Source organism: Microchirus variegatus (genome assembly GCF_963457635.1).
Source record: "Microchirus variegatus genome assembly, chromosome: 14".
Lineage (NCBI taxonomy): Eukaryota > Metazoa > Chordata > Actinopteri > Pleuronectiformes > Soleidae > Microchirus > Microchirus variegatus.
This window is the reverse complement of record NC_139815.1, coordinates 12374172-12395165: the sequence shown is the minus strand read 5'-3', so window position 1 is coordinate 12395165 and position 20994 is coordinate 12374172. Positions and strand designations below refer to the sequence as shown.

General features: G+C 40.3%; 2 protein-coding genes across 2 annotated transcripts; both read right to left on the bottom strand.

Annotated features, from left to right (window-relative positions):
* Positions 1-2943: 2943 nt before the first annotated feature.
* fbxo22 (F-box protein 22) lies at positions 2944-9951 on the bottom strand (the record flags this gene model as incomplete). Its single annotated transcript, XM_083900413.1, has 7 exons — positions 2944-3813; positions 4129-4294; positions 4397-4549; positions 6839-6937; positions 8272-8359; positions 9428-9560; positions 9821-9951. The coding sequence occupies 7 exons, from the start codon at positions 9949-9951 to the stop codon at positions 3420-3422; spliced, it is 1164 nt and encodes a 387-aa protein (XP_083756539.1). The 3' UTR covers positions 2944-3419.
* A 3541-nt stretch (positions 9952-13492) lies between these two features.
* On the bottom strand, positions 13493-20249 carry LOC310936631 (tropomyosin alpha-1 chain-like). The gene is made up of 10 exons (XM_083900716.1): positions 19995-20249; positions 19504-19629; positions 16542-16675; positions 15740-15857; positions 15459-15529; positions 15251-15326; positions 15095-15157; positions 14703-14772; positions 14074-14152; positions 13493-13713 (listed from the first exon to the last, which is right to left on the bottom strand). The coding sequence occupies exons 1-10, from the start codon at positions 20106-20108 to the stop codon at positions 13710-13712; spliced, it is 855 nt and encodes a 284-aa protein (XP_083756842.1). The 5' UTR covers positions 20109-20249; the 3' UTR covers positions 13493-13709.
* Positions 20250-20994: the final 745 nt, after the last annotated feature.

Genomic DNA, 20994 nt, shown 5'->3' with positions numbered 1-20994 from the left:
AAGGGCTTGTCCCGTGTTTGACAGATATCTCAAACTTTAGGTGGTGTTCTTTTGAAAAACCTACATCCATGTTATTACAACAATCCAGTATAAAGCAAACTTCAAGAGAGTTGTTTACTATTTAGATACATGAGAGCAAAACAAAAATGGCATCTGTGATAAAGACTTCATTTGCTGGATCAGATTCCAGAGTAGAAACTATAACCTAGAAGTTGTGCGAGAGCTGCAATCTGTACATAAGTGAGTTATTTGTGTGAAGCAGAGGACCTACCTGTGTGAGATTTACATTGTTGACGGGTAAACTGTGCCTCCCGCTGCCCCCTTTGCTGATAGTAATGTCTCCCTCGGTGGTGATGAGTAAGTGAGGCAGCAGCAGCAGCAGCAGGAGACTCGCAGTGTGTGTAGGCTGCAGCTTTCCTTAGCACTTTTGCATTGGACGAGCACCACCACCACCACCACCACCGCTGCTGCTGATGCTGCTGCTGTGTCCACTTGCGCTGCTTGGATTTCAGTGCAAAAACCAAACAAGCATCAGTCACTCGGAAAGAGCACATTAGCTGTATAGACGCTATCAGACCCTGGCTGTGACTGGTTCTCCAGATCCAGGCTCCTGCTGCTCAGTGGATCCGCGGCGAGCGCAGCGGGGAGTCCAGCCACAGGAGCTGTCCAGGTGCTGAAGCTCCGGGCTCCTTCCACAGCAACAGCACGAGGCGATTTTTTTTTTTTTTTCAGGCAAACGCCATCAAATCGCTGACGTTTCGGTGCCGGAGACTGACAGCAGCCAATGAATCGTGTGACATTTTTGCGTCGCTCCGGTCACGACATAGCAATCTAAACATGTTGGTCGTAGTGTGAACGTGCGTGCGTGCGCGAGAGAGAGAGAGAGAGAGAGCCCGAGAGAGAAGATCCGCCACCACTTCTCAATCGAGGCCAATGTGAGGGATTATTATCGCCACAGATGGTTTTATTAGCTTTGCGCCTGCTTGCTCGTCCCTCTCCGTGTTTTTATTTTTTTTTCTGGTTTCCCAAAATAAAGATACTATGGGAATATAAAGTGCCTTCACAGCAATTGGCTTAACCGTTTGTCATTCACCGGGATTTGCCAGTCGATGGTTAAAGCACACATCAATCAATCGCAAACATCTCCTCTTTTTTTATTTAAACACGCCTGGACGTGAGCTGCCGCCGATGTTATAGGCGGAGAATGGAGTTTCAGGCTGTGTGAGCAAATCAGGGGAAAGTGGTGATCTGGATCCGAGGAGGCGTGTAGTTACAAACCCGAGGAAGGACGTGTGTAAACGCCCAGTGGACTCAGGAAGTGCCTGTTTTAAAAGATGCTGCTGTAGTGTTTTCTATGGAAGCCCGTTTCCGCCACTTGGGGGAAACAATAGCCAGATACCAAGTCTAAATTATGAGATAGAAAGTAATAATTGTGAGATAAAAAGTAATAATTATGAGATAGAAAGTAATAATTGTGAGATAAAAAAGTAGTAGTTATGAGATAAAAAGTCATAACTATGAGATAAAGTGTCTACATTTTGAGATATAAAATCATAATTATGAGATAAGTCATAATTAATTTCTACTTTCTATCTCATAATTATGACGTTTTATCTCATAATTTCGACTTTTTATCTCATAATTTCGACTTGGTATCTGGCTACTTTTTCCCCCCCAAGTGGCAGAAACGGGCTTACATAGTTTTCAACACAAATACGAAAAACGAAGAGCATGAACCGAATGCCTTTATTTTATTTAAGGAAAATGGGCAAAAGCGATATGATTTGGCACATGAAAAAAACACTGTTTCATTTATTAGTTAGTTTAAACTAACCAACAACATGTATTTTAATTGCAGATGTATACATGTATGATGAAAGAAAGCAGGCAAAGAAGCACTTGCCCGTTTGACCTCCAATAATAAAAAGTAAAATGTAGGAAATATTTGCCAAAAATATTGATTTTACAATTATTACTGTTGCAGATTTTACAGAAACTCTAAACTTAAAGTTATTATCCAACTTAAACAACAACAAGGACATACATAACATAAACTAGAAACTTTACCTTATCACCTCAACTTACTTCTGAGCGGGAGAAAAAAAAAAGATTAGTGAAATGAGCAGCATTTAAACTGAGATAGTATTCTCCTGTATAAGGGGTACAAGCTTTTTCAAATGTGAAGATTGCTTCTATATTTCAAAAATGACTATTTACGACTTAAGTGAAGAACATCAAATCCAATCCAAGTCCATAACCTTTAACAATTCAATTCCAACAACCAACACTTCAGTCAGTCAGATATTGTAGAAGATCAATAACTGGTTACATCCAGTACTGACTCTTCCCGATTCAGGTTTCTCTGACAGTGCAGAGTTTGGAAAAACTAATACCTGTGTCAACCAAATATTAAGGTTCTTACTATTATTTTGCCTTTACTTTTCTTACTAAAAATTTACCAAGGAATAATCAAGGAAAGCTTTTTTTGCTGCTCACGTTGATCATTTCTTGCCGTAGCTACTGATTTTTATGGTTGCAACTTTCAACAACTAAATTCTGTGGAAAAGCCAGACTTTTTTATGTGTAAATGTGAGGAACTGGTTCCACATTAAGCACCAGCATGATTCAAGAGGGGTTGGAGGTGACCAATAAGTCTCACAGCTCACAGGTACATTACATTAAGTCATACATATGACCCGACATAGAAAAGAAGCACCATAAGACGGTGCCAAACTGAACCACAGTTGGGAGGTATCTTACTTGTTCATTTGTAGGAGTTTGATATTCCCGTTGATAAGACAAGTGTAAAAACCTCAAGTGTAAAACCTAAAGGAGGAAGAACATTCAAATCAAGATCATCTTGATTCTGTGAAAGAAGAACCACAGGCCTACTCACATATAATAAGTGCTTTTGTTGAATCGCCAACTATAACAAGAGCTCGCCATACTCAAGTGTGTATAATTTACTCACTTGCAAAGCAGAAACAAACTATCGGGTTCATATCAGACGGTGAGAAAGATATGCCATCATTGTGCACAATCTGAGAAGTATATATCCACTTATATATATATATATATATACTGTATATATATTACAAGGGTGCTACAGTATATTGCAGCTTAACAGAGATCATCAGTTTGTCTTTTAAGGTCAATTTGTGAAACTACTTTTAAAATGAAGTTGTTTTCATACACGGTCTCGGAGGAATATACTGTAATTCCCCAAAAGACGCCAATGCATGAATAGCTTAAGGATTAATTTCCTGCTGCATCAGCAGGAAACGGTGGAGAGATTCTCTGAACCACAATGTGAGTAATGAGTATGGGAATGTTTCGTTGTTCCCGACTGCTGTTGCTAACAGGAGCGTGACCGGTCATCACTCTTACTGTTTGTCCAAAGTGTTTTGAAGGTCGATCCGTCAACCTAGATGGACCAGGGTCATGACCGTGGTGTACTCGTGCTGTAGGCTGTCCGTGTCGGCGTCGCACAGCGTGTAGTCTTCTTTGATGATCCGGTCGCAGCCGATCTCTCCGTTGCCAAACAGGCCAAAGAGCGGAGTGTTGGGGAACACCTTGCGGAAAGCGTCAGCCTCGACGTTGGTCTGGTTGTTGTAGAAGTTCTGGCCTCTCCCCACGCAGGCAAACATGAACCCAAGGGTGTTCCTTTCTGGAAGCTTAGCTGCCTTTAGCCTCCGCACTGTGGCTTCAGCTGCCTTCGGATTGCTGATGTCTTGATCTAAGAGCACGGACGCTCCTTGCACCTTTGGACCACTCAGGGCCAGGCCCACCACACCGTATGAACCCTGGCTACAGCTACAGAGTGACAGATGAGGGTAGAGGCACATAGGGTAAGAACAGGGAAAAAACACTGCTGACTAGGGATTTATATTGGCAATACAATTCAAATCCCAACACAGGGGTGACAATGCAATATACCGAGTTATATTGGGTTACTATTAGCAAGTAAAAATAGCATCCCATTTCACAACATATAGTTTCTTTGTCCATAGAGAAGTAGAGGGAGGTGAGGTGTGGATGACCAGACGTCCACTTGCTTGTTATGTTTTAGAATAAAACTACATACCTAGTTTGTCTACAAATCATTTTGGTGCTAGGGCATCAACTCACCAGTGTCTGGGAGGAGAGAAGACACTTTCTACCAGTCCTCCAGCAATGAGAGCTTTGCTTTTGCCAAGGAGCTCCAGCATCTGGTTGAGGAAACGTGCCCCTCCTGGTTTATATGCTTCATAGACAAACAGCAGTACCACACGCAGCTCTGGGTTATCAACTAGTCCTGGAGACAACATAGAGCAATTACAAGAATTAAAAATGAATAAATAAAAAACTGTGAAGGACTCGAGAAAGAAAAGATGACTGAATATGTCTCTTAACTCACCTGCTTCTTTCAGCGCACTTGGTGACATGGACTTCTTACAAAAGTGAAAGGGCTTAATGCGGACACCCTCCATGCTTGGGAACATGATTGCAAAGCCTGCCTCTCCTTCCTGGTACTCCTGAGGTGGGCTGGAATAAGAGCCACTGGGAGTCACTGCACACAGACAAAAAGGGCAACATTGACCAGTGTCTTTTTTACATCGTGTCATGATGAAGAAAACTGCACACAATTGGTTCACATTAAAAATATGAAGAACAAGAACGTACAAACGATTAATTTAATTTACCCAAGTAAGGTTTTGTTACCCCAGTGAATTCAATTCAATTTTATTTGTATAGCGCCAAATCATAACATACATTGTCTCAAGGCACTGTACATAGACAACATCATGCAGAGCAGAAAAACCCAACAATTCACAAAATGAGCAATAATTAGGTATCAGTGGAGAGAAAAAAACTCCCTTTTAAAAGGAAGAAATCGTGGACAGAACCAGACTCAAAGATGCGCAGCCATCTGCCTCGACCGATTCGGGTGAAAGGAAATATGGGGGAAAGAAAGGACAAGAGGAAAGGAGGGAGATGAGATAGAGACAGAAGAAAGAGACCAGGAGCAGAAATATAACAACTATATAATGTTATAAGTTTATACAGGACAGTTCTGAGTCAGTGATGACATGTTTATAGAACTACAATGTAAATTAAGTAAGCAGCAGCAGATATTGTTGATAAAAAATTATACTGATATCGACTTTTAATTATAGCATAATAATAATGGTGATGGCGTGTATGATAATAATAATAATAATAATAGTAGTAGCCTCGAAACTGGATCTGGATCCTGCAACCTGGAAGATGAGGACACAGACAGAGAGAGATAGGAAAGGAAGGAAAGACAAACTAGGCAGATAAAGAACAAGGTTAATGACATATAATGAAGTCATATTCATACCAAGTGGGAGTGAACCACAGGAATTTCCCCCTGCAGTCTATGTATAGCAGCATAACTAAGAGACGGTTCAGGTTTACCTGAGCCAGCTCTAACAATAAGCTTTATCAAAAAGGAAGGTTTTGAGCTTAGAGAGGTCACAGAGAGGGTGTCTGCCTCCCGAACTGTCATTAGGAGCTGGTTCCACAGGAGAGGAGCCTGGTAACTGAAGTAAGCCAGTATTTTGGGACACAAGTGATTGGTTTGGATGATAAGGTAAAACTAGGTCTTAATTTCAAAGGTTTCAAGGACCCGTGGAAACCCTGTTTTAAGAACAAGCAAGTGGAAAACAGTGATACCTATGAGTCGGCATCTAGTGGCCATTGGATGTACTGCAGCTCAAAACAGTGGGCACAGGATTGACCGTTAAATGTAGTTTTACCCACTGCACTGGGATTTTATTCCCCTTTAATATCAAGACAGCAAATACTAACCACACAAAGCTGTAGCAAACATGGACAAAAGAGGCACAACACCAGTTTGGAGCAGTAAGTTATATAAACCTCAGGAAAAGCAACACACAAGATAATGGCTAATCATTTGTATAATTTTGAATACAAACAGGCAGATGAACTTCCAAATGAGAAAAGCGCGAATGGTTCAGTAAGTCAAACTAAATTATATAAAGTAATATCATAAACAAAGTCTCAGTCACTATTCACTCTTTTTAGTTTTAAGCGTTTAAAATGATGATGATGTAATAAACCCCTGATTTGAATTGAACTCAAAATGAGCAAACACTGCACATTAGTAAATAATGTATCCACATCCTCCACCACCACATTACAGTTTACGGAATTCATGAAGAATTATTACAGAAATCTTATGCCTAGGTGTGTCATAACTCATCTTTTTAATACTGTGCTGCCACACAACCAACATGCATAAATGATTAGACATACTCGAGGCTATTTGACAAACCAATTACAACAAATCTATAGGTTCAGCCTCATCCAATCTAAGATTTAATTCAACTGAATTGGATGCGAGTCGTGACCCCGCGATGACCCTCAGCTGCAATATCACAAAACGACTGTTATCACAAACAGCCGTGGCTGCCATTAGACCTGATAGACGATGGGGAGCGTGATAAGCCATCATCTTGAAGAACGAGAGCATAGCTGATGGAGAGTCGCTTCTCCGGAGGGTTGTGATTACATGGAGAAATGGGGAGCGCTGCACCGGGCAGACTAGGCAATCTATCAGCAGCAGAGGGAGTGAAGTGCCAACCACCAGTGATGCTCTCCAACTAGGCAGCAGCAGCAGGGATTAATACATAGTCTCCATTGCTGCAAGGTGAACCGTTCCTCTTGCATGAACTAAAGAAACCTGGTTTTCGTCAGAGCTTCTTATATGCATAATATTAAACGACTAATATTGAATTTAAAAGATGAGTTGTATGTTTAATTGGTGTTGGCGAAATATGAACGAGAAGAGAGTAGAGAGAGGATCACTTACGGACTATTCCTGGTGTAGCGACGCCCATAATGTCACAACCTTTGGGGAAGAGCAGGTTGAGTTCTTCGACTGTGTCTGGACTGTGGCGACTCTTTTTTGCTGCACAGAAGTTGGAGAAAGAAATGTTTCACGCTCTCATCAATTCAGTCACAAGTAAAGCATTCAGACACTGAAACATTTGGAGACATTTATACCAGTCAAGCAACTTTGTGATATGATGAGACTCTTAATGTTGCAACACTCAATAAATTAAGATCGACAGTATATAAAAACAATATTTCAAGTTGATGAGGAGGTCAGTTGGTGTGCAAAGTAAATTAAACTGCATCAACTCAGTTGTTACATACAGTATGGGGGTAAAGTGCTATCCAACACCCCATACTTGGGTGGTGGGTGTAGAAAAAAAGAGTAGCAAAGCAATGTGGATGCTGTTCAGAAATGTCTTTTGTATTGAAAGGCTTATGTGCTTTTAACCCCCATGTTTATAATTTAAAAAAAGGTGCACAATACAATTTATGATGCATCATATGCAAAATAATATCTTCATGTCACCTAAATAACAACCGTCGAACCCACAACAACCCCTTATGCCAAAGAAGGAACTATATATATATTTTTTTAAACTTTGTCTCTAATGGTGATTAATTATGTAGTTCTGGTGCTTTTCTATTACTGTGAAGGAAGTTTTGCAAGCTTGTCAAAAAAAAAAAATATATATATATATATTTTTCTTTTTTTCAAGCTTTAAAAGCATGCTTTTGGTGGTGTTGCTGATTTCCATTCCATAAATATTATACTTTGTGCTATGAGGTTTGTGAAAGCAATAACATGCAGGGCAAGTCACCTCTTTGTACCCCAAATGTAGCTGCTGTAGGACTGGGCTGTGGATGTAAGCTATAAAAAATCTCAAATATTGATGTCCACAACTCTCTTAGACTAACGGCCTAACCTAACAACAGGGAAATTGTTATTACAGGCCTGCTGTGTGGATGGAGGAAGTTGTGATAAATACCATTTATCTGGTGGGCAGATAAAATTATGAGACATGAGAGCAAATCTTGATATTAGCCAGTGTTTTAAACTTCACAACTTCCACCTGAGTTTCAAACCATAAGAGCATGTACTCAAGAGGGCACAACCTTGTCCAAAAAGGGACACATTTAGAATGTCAATACACAGCACAGTGTACAGATTATTGAAATACGGTGTGCACTTTGAGTTCATAATGTATTTCTACATGTGTAACTAACCCACATATACAAACATATGATCCAGCATGAGAATGGCGAAAATCTTAAGGACTGTGTTAGACCACTAATCAGCAGATCCTAAACCTTATTATACATGTACATGATCAAAGGGAGACATAATCTGTTTAATTAACACCAAATAATGACATTCTAAAGCACTGCATTACATAGTTTAATACCAACCTTTACTCTGTCTGTAGCAATAAGCTTGTCCAGTAAAAGCCTCACAGTCAACCATCACCAGAACCATTTTAGGCAGGAGAAATACTTTCTGGAAATAAGAAGTTTCAATGGCCATGTGTTAAAACAGTGCAAGACAAAATGAATAAAACTGACCATTACAAAACAACTCATTAGGTGCTCAATGTGTCTAAATGGCTAATGACAACATTTAGCCAACCATGAAGAAAAAAAAAAGTGTTTCTCAAGCTTCCTTTTAATTTCCATGGTGTAAAAACTGAAATGGTTTTCTCTCTTTTAAACCTCACATTCTCCAATTTATAACAAAATAAAAATAAAATAAAGCTAATGTTGGGTCTTTGTTTAAGTCGGGTATTGTTTTTCTTTTGAAGACAAAACAAGACTTGCTACTGGCCCTTTCACGTCCATCTGTGTTGAATTACAGTGACACTGTTTGTGTGCTAGCATTCTCCCAGGGTTTATACCTGCAGGACACAGTCTATTATGGAGTTCTGTTGTTCCTTACAAATTTCCTGCACTTGCACAGCATTGCCTACTAGCATATTTTTTATCTACAATTCTTCGCTCCCAGAAAATCCAGTGCAGAACCTCTACAGCCTCCCTGTGGTTTTCTGAAGAAATACCAAAACAGTTTGAAGTCTCTCTTTGACCTAGTTTTTGCTCCCTGCTGTACCCACTCACACACAGAGTGGGAGACAGATGAGATAGAAGTGATGCAGTCTTATGATGTGCGTTTTTGAGCTACTTAAGTAAGTTAAGTGTATATTTGCTTTATTAACAAATTCACACTGCATCCTGGGAACTATACTGTGGCTGTGTGGTTTTATTGAATGTCCAGCATTATTTTAACAGCAGAATCTACTTCCTAAACTTCTGATGAGCACTTCTTGGTGTTTTCAGCCATAGTGCTCTATGCATCCGTCTTGGCATGCAAACAAGAGAGTAATGTGGAGCTGATAAGACTTATTCAACATTGTGTGAACTCTCAATGAGTATTTCCTTATTAAATAATAGTTGAGCAAATGTGAAACTGTCAAATGGTGTACACCATACTTGGGCATATTATTGTGTACGTGAGTCAAGCCCCCCACACACCAGTATCTACTCCCCCTCTACTATCCAGTGTGCTGTGACTTACCTCCACCTCCTCAGTCAGGATGCTGCACAGGGCATGTACCTCAGAGTTGGACGGTCCACATGCAGACACCCAGGCCAGGTGCTGCTGAGTCCTCAGCACCCTGCGAGCACAGTTCCTCCACAGCCTGCACACACTGAGACAACACAAACAAACACAGTCAGCTTCACCTGCTAGCTTAGCACCGTCTCCTCAAGAAAGCGCGTCACTTCGCGTTTCAGTCAGAAATAATAAAAACAATTACACAAACACAACAGAGTAACCGTTAACAAGTACACACCAGGTACAGCAGCTCACTATATTCCTAACTCCTCCACTTGTGTGTGAGAATGCATTAACTTCCACTGAACAGCCATTAGCATTAGCTAAGTTCACTTGTTTACCAGTTTCCATTACCTTGCAATCCGGAGTAGCGATTTGGTTGGTAAAAAAGTCAGTATACGTTCAACCACCTCGGCGACATTGCTGAGGACATATGTGGCCTTGCTGCCTTGTAGAGAAAAGGTAAAATCTTCATTTTCATCCATGTTTCTTTCTCACGTCTTGGGATTTCCACAGCAGCACGTCGGTCGCTCGTATACGAACTTTCACCTCTGTTTTTCCACCGCTGCCGAGGTGACTGTATTGTCACAGCGCCACCTGCGGCAGGGGGGCGCGCAGCAACTGTAACTCCAATATTGTTCCAACCCCAATATTGTTCATTAAGAGCAGAGTACAGCACATTTCTTGTGAATGGTTTTTACACAAAAACATTATATATATATACATACATATATACACACATATATATACACGCATATATATACATACATATATATATACACACACACACACACAATATTGTTACTTTCTTGGCCAAGATGTGATGTTTTGGCCACATTTCTTTCCGTAATTAAAAGAGTAAGAGGCAGATTTATATAACATTTTCTGGGGATGTAGGTCATGGACCAACGAAGAAATCGTGAGACTTTGATGCCAATAAAGATCCAGATTCCTGTTAACCTTGCAAGATAGGGGAGTATACTGAAAATGTGAGAAACTTGTATGCCATGGTGAAAATGTGTGCTCTCTTAATGTTTTCTGTCGTTCAAGAGATTTTTCTGAATACAGCTTTATTTTTTTCTGTCAAGAGATGAAAGTCTCTTTTGGCTCAATTGCTTGTGTCCACGACTGACATAATAGGGTAATTGATAAGACATTGAAAATCACCTATCCATCACTACTAAATGTTGACCTGTTACACATTTGAACTCGCATAAAACGTGTTTTCCCGAGCAGCTCACAATACTAGATTGTTAATTTATTAAAAATGCTAGTGGCGCTTCAGTTTCAACACATACTAATAGCATGAGAAAGTTAACTTATATTTTAAGAGCCACAGTAATCATTCTTCACAATAATAAACATGCGATAATGCCACAGTGGGGTAAATTATACTTGAACCATTTATTTATGATCTTTACATTTCCAAGATAAAATGGGAAGGACAAACATGTAATGAACGGTTTCAAAATGAACAGTGAAAAGGGAGAACAGTGCACATTCTTTCAATCAGCTGAAACAGAACAGTATATTCGAGCAACTGTGCTAAGAATTTATTCCTTGAACACTGAATAAATGTTTGCAATACAGAAGAAACAAAAATACAGTAGCAATTTTACAGAAGTACACATAATAAAAGTACCTTTTATGTAACCCTTGCTTAACCAATGGTTTTGTTCATGATGGTTGTGTGCAGTATTCCCCCCCAAAAAAAGTGCTAATCCTCCAGACAAAAACAGTGTAGATTGACTGTAGCTTTAGAAGCTGTGCTACCTTGAGAAGAGCTTGGTTCTTCAGGACGACAAGGTCAGGAGACGTACGAACACAACTCCACACATTATCTGTCGTAGCCGTTTATGGCAGCCAGCCACATTCAGAGCAGATGAGGGTAATGTGTGGAGTAGAACAGAGGTGGGGGGGGTCAAATGTTAACCATATCCATTAGAGTCTGATCCAGCGTCTGTTTTATTTTCAGGCCTTCTTCTTTAGCACTTGTGAGTTTATCTGTTAATTACAGCATCGCAGTGGTTAACAATCACAGAAGCAACAACGGGTCACATTCAGACTGTAACAGACAAAGCTCTAATTCAGGTTAATAACAGTGTTAGACATTGGCTGAATTATTCTGGCAAACCTTTCGAGTGGGAGACATTTCAGCCTTGTGTAAGTTAGCATTCAGTAAGCAGATCTATAACTTCAATTCAGATATTGAGCCAAAACCACAAACTCATCTTCCAGTTTGGTATACCATATTCAAATGATATTGTAAATATTATGTTCAGTCTACAGACAGGGCTATAGCCATGGCTGCACGGGCTGTGTTTAGGGCTAATGTTTTTCCCCAAGTCCATGGTTTGAAAACCGACTTAAATGACGCTCATAGTTTTAGTGTTCAAACAACCCACCAATACAGTGACAGGCCAATCCATAAATCTGACCCAAAATTAAATCATCCCTTATGTAAAGTTCTCCCTTTATTTTATCTTTATCCAACTCACTCATTGGCCCACAGGAAGTGTCCATCTGCTCCAATGAGTTGTGGCCCATTGCGTCTGTGGTTTCTAACAATAAATAAAGTGACTTGAAATTTAGGGGGGAAAAAATTCTTAGATTTAGTTTTTCCTCCATCTCTTGATGGCATGATTACAAACAAAACGATCTGGTCAGTGGTCTGCCAAAATGCGTTTGTGAGAACAGCAGCCTATCAAACTCACTCCGATTGTGCTCTAGGATCACAGGGCCCAGAACCACTTCACCAAAAAAGTCAAATGTACTATGGAACAAAACAAATGTGTAGTTTTATTCTCAGTTTAGCTATGAACACTTCTTATTTCTGGGTTTGTTTGTTTCGCACAGGTTTTTTTAGACATGGATTTTGGAATTCTGGACCACTTACAAGATTTAAAATGTTCCTCAGATGTGGGCTTCAAATATCACGACCAGCCTTCACACCAGACGCATGAGCTACAGCCCTGAAAATGACTGAGAAAGTACTTTCTCCGCGACGTTCGTCACCTGAGGTCATCGAGCCTCTGAATCGGCTGCTTGAACATGCATAATGTGAAATTCTTCCATCTGTAGTACCGTTTGGCGAACAAAACCTTGGTTTAAGTTTTGTGTCATGGACACAATTGTCTATGCTTATTTTCTATAACAGCAATAGACTTTTTTTTTTTTTTTGAAAAACGTAAAGCATACATGAGCCCACTCCAGTTTATGCCTCGTTTAAGGCTACTCTCAGCTCATTGGACAGGAGGCGGTTTTTCTCAAGCTGCTTGTATAGATGGTCTTGACAGTCAGAAAGCAGGTAAGAGAAAGGGAAAAGACACAGAAGGCAAGTTAGTACAGACGACAAAGAGTTAGTGCTGCTTTGAAGCTCAGTATAAAACAAGTGTCTGTTTTCAAACTGTTCAACTTTTGACTTCACAGTAAATTCACAGTTTTTCACAAGCTGTCACTATGCCACTCTCCTAGTTACCCAACTCAATTATTTACTTTTAGCTGCTTTCACTACTGATATATCTGACCAATATCTGCAATTCAAACATTCAGTGTCTTGTGTTGCATCACACTGAAAATATTTTCCTCTATATTCTTAGAATGAATAATAACTGCAATCGCATTAAGCTGCATTTGCTGTTGCTATGTTTTAACCACATCTGTGACCAAAAACAAAGATTGTTTATCCTTGGAGACAAAAGCACAATGACTGAATAAACTGACTTTAAAGCAAGTAAACAGTCATGCCTGGTTACTTTTCCAAGAGGCTTTCAAGTCAGAAAAACCGAGAAGACAACAGCTATCCGTTATATTTTAAGACTAGCTTGCAGAATGAGTTAAAACTCCAAGATTGCCAAGTGAACAGTCCTCTCAAAGAGAAAAGAGAGCAGTGAATGGGAGAGGAGCTTCAGAGTTTATTCAAAAGCCACTCGATAAAATAAATTAAACACATAGAAGACATCCAAAAAGAAAAAGATGGGACATGAAATGCAATGGAAATGAAGAAACAATGGTGGAGAAAAGGGAAAGGGTTGACATGGATGGAAGAATGTTTATTTCACAGCTCAAAGCTCTGTATGAGATGTGGACAAATGATGAAAAAGATGGCAGCAACAGCCCACTGTACAGTAGTGGCAGGGCAGTAAAGAAATACAGCAACAAGAAAAACAGAATCGGGCTGCACTGCAAAGTGCAGAGGTAAGGACGCTCAACCAGCTTCTGGAGGGTGGAAGGGTGTAAACATTTAGCTGCGGAAAAAAAGGAGAACAAAATAAAGATGTTGGAGGACGAAACAAAAAGGAGAAATGGAAGATGCATGTCATGCAAAATCAAAGTCGGAAAAGGGATGCAGATGTAGGCTAGAAAAGCTCAAGAAATAAGAGGAAAGGGAACTTTAGGACCTTATCATTTCCTACAAAGCCATTTAGTTCGTATGAAAAATAGTGGTATGCAACGGGAGGATTTAGGAAACAAAAACATCTATTTAACAAAGTTTTTTTTTTTAAACTACACCCAAACATGCCACAAGGGGGAGCTACTGTGTTGGTAAGTATTGTTAGGTGTCCACATCTATGGTACAGAGCAGAGGCAAGCATTTGGTGAATTACATGGAAGTCATGTCGTTGAGGGCGTGGTCCAGCTCCTCACTGATGGCCTTGTACTTCAGTTTCTGGGCATACAGCTCATCTATTGTGTGGCGATTATTATGAAGTGGAAGTGAAGGATTTGTAACAAAACAGAAAGACAGAAAAAAAAAATAACAGTAGTAAGAAAACTGAAGTCAAAGAAGAAAACAAATGGACAAACTGAGAAGGAAAAAACAGGGCAGGACAGAAATAGGAAGGGAGCATGGAACAGCTGCTAATATTGTGTCAGATTCTTGAGGAGTCACAGAGAAACTGCCTCATACGTTCCATGACCCTGTGTGGAGGACTCGCTGGCCTTGAACAGTCACTACACTAGAATGCCAAACCACACTGTCGTGTGAAATGCTCTTGCTAACATGAATAATATCATGCCCAACTCTGTGGGTCACTGCTTGGTTGACAGTGCAAATATTAATTAATTATAACAACCTGCTGACCAGTTAAACAACCATACACTTACTGTGTTCACAGGCAAGAGGAGGTTTTCTCGTTTATGAAAGTCTTGTGTTCACAAAATATAATGTTTTTGTGTCAACTGCTAAAGTTTACATTTTGTTGAAATATGGGGAAAGAAAAACTAAGATTCATACCCTCAAGGTCATCAATGGTCTTCTCAAGTTTGGCGACTGATCTCTCGGCAAACTCAGCACGTGTCTCAGCCTGAGTGGAGGGGGATACAGGCACACATTAGCAACTCCCAATAAGAGGTTTATATTAATAACCACAAGCCGACAACACTTGAACCACTTAAATGCATCAAACCACTTAGAATAAAAACACACAGTCAGCTTAAGTTAAATATCGCTGTTGATACAGTTATTCAAGTTGCACTTCTCAAAATAGTCAATGTAACTGGACAATTGTAGATTTCTTTAATCTACAAGTCCAGCTGCTACTGAATCAATTACTTTTAATGCACAAAGTAACTCTGAAAATGTGCAGGGTGAATAACTATATTTAAAATACTTATTATAGACATTACCTCCTTCAGCTTGTCTGTGAGAACCTTGATCTCCTCCTCATATTTGTCTTCCTTCTGTGAATACTGTGGTTACATACAAAGAGAAGCATTAAATTAATACAGGGCAGTTTCAAACTTAATTATGAATGAGTGAATCTTCTCAGTCAGCTGTCTTACCTTCTCTGCCTGAGCCTCCAGAGACTTCAGGTTGTTTTGCACGGTTTTCAGCTCCTCCTCAAGCTCAGAGCATTTGCTATCGATTCATGTCACGTTTGAAAATATAAAAAAGGAGAAAGTAAACGAAAGATAACTTGAGAAAATAAAAACTACATTGTTGTCATTGTTGGGAAGAGACGATAGAGCGAAGGAGGTGGGAAACGTTTACCTCTCGGTGAGCTCAGCACGCTCCTCTGTACGTTCCAAGTCGCTCTCAATGATCACCAGCTTACGGGCCACCTGAAATCCCACAACAAGCAAACTTTAGCCCCTCAAATGGATACACACTCAAATCAATTAAATCCTTGATGGTTGTAATTACATAAATTATTTGACCAAATGGCAATAGCATAAGTCTGACTAAGAGTCACTGATGTGACATTTAAGTGGAAGAATGCACAAAATGCAGAGCTCAAAGTTCAGAATGTAGTGAGTAGCGGAAGAATTTGCCTCCTCATATTTGCGGTCAGCCTCCTCAGCGATGTGTTTGGCCTCCTTCAACTGGATCTCCTGCAGCTCCATCTTCTCCTCATCCTTCATCGCCCTGTTCTCAATGACCTTCATGCCTCTGAGGGGAGGAGAACAGTAGAGCAGGTCAGTACAGTAACCTAGCAGCTTGGTTCAGCAGGAGTGTGAGGAAAAGCGCTTCAACAAGTACGACAATAAATGGAGTAGTTTAGGTCTGGAAATGGATTTCTTAAAAAAAAAAAATAATCATAATGCTTATACATGGTTGCTCGTCACAGAGTGAGCAACTCTCTCTCAATAACAAAACATTTGTAACAAATAAAAAGCATTTTTTATAGTCATGCAAATCTTCAGTTTAGGTACTTAATCTCCAGCAACTGGTGGATGTACATTTATCAGGCAATCTTTGATTTTGAAGTTTGATATGGGACTTTGTAGTTCTACGCAACCTATTATGCTAATTTCAAGCTCTACGTGTTTATTATAAAAAACTATGGAGTAGCTTAGCATGATTGATAGACAGTCTTTATTAATCTCAAACTGCCCTTTGTGCAGCATCGTAATTAAGGCTCTGCCTGAAATATGCAATATTACCTCAGGCCCATTTAAAAGACTATTTGTTTTTTGATTGGCCTGAACATCCAGAAACCATACTGTTAAGGTTCTGAAAACAAACCTTAAAACTATGGAGTAGTGTATATTCAAGTGGAATGTTTGAGCTCATTTTATTTCATAGGGATACTTTTCCCATACATTTACATCAGATACAACAGCAGATACCCACCTCTCACTCTCATCAGCAGCCTTCTCTGCCTCCTCCAGCTTGGTCAAAGCTGTGGCGAGACGCTCCTGTGCACGATCCAACTCTTCCTCAACCAGCTGGATACGTCTGTTCAGGGAAGCTACATCGCCCTCGGCCTAAGACAGCACAACACCGCAAAAACATGCGTGTTTAAATCAGATTTGCAGGCTTACAACTTCCCCAACCCATTATAATCACTCCAGAGAGCATGTCCTGGGCTCAGGAGCCAATGAACAGCTCTAAAAGGCTCTTTACAGTTTAAGCCTAGCTCATGTCAGTATCTTACTGTGTCTCACAGAAAGTAAAGATGAGCAAATAACCCGGAAAATATTTACATTTAAGAAGGTGAAATCACTATAAAACTGATGATCAAAACTTAAATCTCAACAATTGTCAGGTCCCATATGACTTTGATTGTTCTCTTTACAGTTACACTCGTCTACAAATTGCTCACTGATCAGTGTCCTGCAAACATATGTTGAAATAAATTATAGTTATATTGCATTCAAATCGAAATTTTAAAAATTATTTCCAATTAATCTGTGATTTGTTGATAGCTTTTTTCGCTTATTCAGTTGATCCATGCATGACGCTGCTAATGGGCCCTGCTATGGCTACAGGTATATTCCAGTTAAAAGAGGTTACTAAGCAGACTGTTGAAAGTTATCCGGTTGTTTACAAGTTTTTGTCTAACCGTTTCCAAATGTGATACTCCACATTGTATGACTCATTAAATATATTAGTCTGTTTCCTGCACACTTCCTGTGCTTCTTTTATTTACGTGAAGCACACTGTAATGGTCACTGTGTATGATACAGTGCTACACAAATACACTTGCCTTGTCCCATAATAAGCCCCTGGACATGGCTACATTTCAGCGATTCTGAGGGAAACAAAAGCACCTCTGTAGTCAACGAGCTAAATCTCAGCTGGAGTTCGATATGGGTTTATATCAAATAACCTGCTGCTGAACATGGTGCTGATGCGGTAGCGTTTAGCCTGCACTTGTTACAAAAAAGGGCGGGTTGTTTATTTGGGGATGCAGCGGGGTGGTGTCCACGCACCATCCACCCATTCTAGCATCCTGCACTAGGCTAATATCAAACACATCTACCTGCTAACGTGGTTGTTATAAATCGAACACAGACATGCATCGTCGCTGTCTGGGCCGCGCCGTCACGCTTTTTGACCAGATTTACACCTAATGCCGACGGCAGCCGGAGCACTAATTGCCTTCAATCATTAGCAGCAGCTTAGCTTACAGACTCCCTCGCCCTCCTCTCCTGGTTCAGTTCCCGCTGTAGTAGCGCCGCTCGGTCTTCCGCCACATCGGCCTGCTGCTGCAGAGACTTGATTTTCTTCTTCACAGCTTCCAGGGAGCTCGCACCGGCCATTTTTTATTATTATTTTAGTGTTGTTCTACCTCCTTCTCAGCCAAGGTAGCTGTCCCTCTGCTGTGTGCGGGCTAGCCCAACACACACACACACATACACACAGTTGAAGATGCGGCGCGTTTGATCCCTGCCCCCACCGCCTTTAATCAACGGCTGATGAGGATTGGGACGTGCCATAAACCCCGGAAGTAAATGATTTTACACGGGAAATTTGTGAATTTTCTAAAATGTATTAAAACAATGTGAGGGTTTTGCTTATTTCGACCTTTCTTTTAAATCCACTTACGCCACTTCTTTATAGTTTTTTTGTCGGTTACGCAGATATTCAAACTATAAACTGAGTTGAGTGTATCCCCTACTGATAAATTGAGCTCACCCTATGAGAGTCAGCGCCAGACATCACAGAGTCCAGTCAGAAATGAAAACATAACAAAGTTATAATTGTGGAGCTTCTATTACTACTATTACTACTTCTGGTACTACTTCTACTAATAATAATATTAATTATTATTATTATATTGTATGCATGTTACTTGTGTTATTCAGTACATCTCAAAGGATTTGTCAGGACAGTTTGAGGATTCAATTTAAACCAGGGGTGTCAAATGTACGGCCCGCCACAGGGTCCAAATCCGGCCCACAGGATGAATTTGTTAAAATGACAATGTCAAATACTAAATGCTTGTGCCTTTATAGATCCAGTGTGATGTGTAAATGGTACATTAAGGCATAATATTGTTGAAATTGCACTTATATTTCTCCATAAATTTCATGTTTTGTAAAAAGATACTTCATTAAATAAATTTTTTAATTCAGAGTTCTTGTTGTTCATAGATTATTATGCTATTATTTTACTGGTCCAGCCCACTTGAGATCGAGTTGTGCTGTATGTGGCCCCTGAAGAACAATGAGTTTGACACCCCTGATTTAATGACATTCAGGGGGCAGAAATGTTTATAAGGAGCTCAAGAGTGTGATAAATTCTATTTAATATTAAAGTTATGTTAATATTTCATTTTGTTTACGTTTGTGTTCAATGTAACGTATTAGTGCCCTGATTTTATCCTCCATCCATGTTCAGGGTCAAAGAAGATCACATTATATTTTCCTGGTTTATCAATAATGAGTGACATAGTCAATTAGGCATCATTTGTGAAGCAATTAAGCGCAGCCAGGCCTATTTGCAGAAAGCTTACTGGAACCAGTAGGACCACAATTCTGTTAGGGGATGTATAGCCCAAAATATGCTTGTAAAATGCCCCACTGAAACCCTATACTGGCCCTAAGATTTGTCCAAATGGTTGTGGAATGCACTGGTAGGCCTCTGAGCTGTGACCTTACCATATACAGCACAAGAGCTAAATTTACCTATCCCTATAATCATGGTCTAAGGTCCCTAGGCCTCTTACAATTGATTATTGCATAACTTAAAAGTCACATAAGATCTGTATAGGGGTTGGCAATCTAGGATGCCCCCAGGGTCAGGGTCAAACCATTAGGGTCACCCAACACGGGCATTCTCCACTCTGGTGCTGTCAATCCAAACTCACATCTGTGGCTTTCTTCTCAGCGAGCTCCAGTTTCTCTTGGGCATCCTTCAGGGCTTCGGAGTACTTGTCCAACTCATCCTCAGTTGACTTCAGTTTCTTCTGCAGTGCTACCAGGTCATCTTCAAGCTAGGACACAGTGAAGTGAAGAGTGTGTACTAAATATGAAAGACATCATAACTACAAATACACTACATAGTGTCTGTAAAATAACCTTAATAATAGAGAGAGACGTTTATTCTGGGCTATTAAAACAGGCACGTTAGCTGACATTATAATTACATTTTTATTTATTAAATCAGTAAATATAAGATATAATTATAACAATTAGTTAATTATAAGGTGATTCTAATCATATGATTACATTTGTACATTTCATTAATGATGAGTCTTCAGTGACAAGACGCTGGACAATGCACGAACACGCAGCGCTATTGCGCACTGTGCCATTGGCACCCGACCCGCGTGCGTAAAGGCTCCAGAGCGACGCTGACCTGTTTGCTCCTGTCCTCCGCTGCCTTCTTGTCTGACTCGGCTTGCTCGGCTCTGTCCAAGGCGTTCTCCTTGTCGAGCTTGAGCATCTGCATCTTCTTCTTGATGGCATCCATGGCTGCTTAGCGTCGCGGGGGTGTGCGCACAAAAACAAAAACAAAAGAAACTGGAAGACAGGATCGGAGCGTCCGAACCACACTGAACGCCAAGCTGGAGTGCGAGTTCGCCCGGGACGTAGTCAGTCAAATGTATATTTTCGCTGTCTAGATACTGGACACCTGATACTTTTTTGGCAGCAACTGCAGCTGTTTGCCAACGTGGGATCTGTGTTTTTTTCCCCTGAATCTCTTCACTGATTCGCTCCTCCACGACATTTGACCACCTCTATGTCTTTACATGGGACATGGACGTCAGAAGGAAGATCACTCCCCACTCACACCAAGACGTCCACTCCTATTTCTCACACCACTGGAGTGACAGGCAGGAAGTTTTGACTCAGAGGTCATAATTCATCAGAGGGGATATACATTGCCGATAATACTGACCGAGAAATAATAATAATAATAATAATAATAATAATAATAATAATAATAATAATCACTCCTTTTTTTTTTTACTTTATGCCAAAATAAAGGATTCCATGTGTTGTAGTAAAACATGTCTCACCATAACTCATAACAAATTGCATTTTAACACAGTGGTACCACCATTACTCGCCATAACTCCTCAAGCATGGGAGCTGCATTCATAAAACAAATTCATGTGCTTGGATAAGCCCCTGTGAAAGCCTGACTCTCACTGATGGGTGTCATATTAGCCTGTACCGACTGTTTATCTTACAGGGATCACTTCAGCAGCTCCCTCACATAGTTGCAATCAGATAGGCTTCACTCTGAGGAGGTATATCATCAAGCTTGTCCAACTCTTCTCTCAGCTAGTGCATGCCTGAGGGTTATAGCTCAAATGGACCACAGTGGATAATATGGAGTGTCACGCACAGTG

Excerpts from the sequence above, each read along its gene's own strand:
- LOC310936631 (XM_083900716.1), bottom strand. The coding sequence starts at position 20,108 with ATGGATGCCATCAAGAAGAAGATGCAGATGCTCAAGCTCGACAAGGAG. Across the intron at positions 19,630-19,994 it reads CGGAGGACAGGAGCAAACAG|CTTGAAGATGACCTGGTAGC; the intron begins GTCAGCGTCGCT and ends ACTGTGTCCTAG. Across the intron at positions 15,327-15,458 it reads CGTGCTGAGCTCACCGAGAG|CAAATGCTCTGAGCTTGAGG; the intron begins GTAAACGTTTCC and ends ATGAATCGATAG.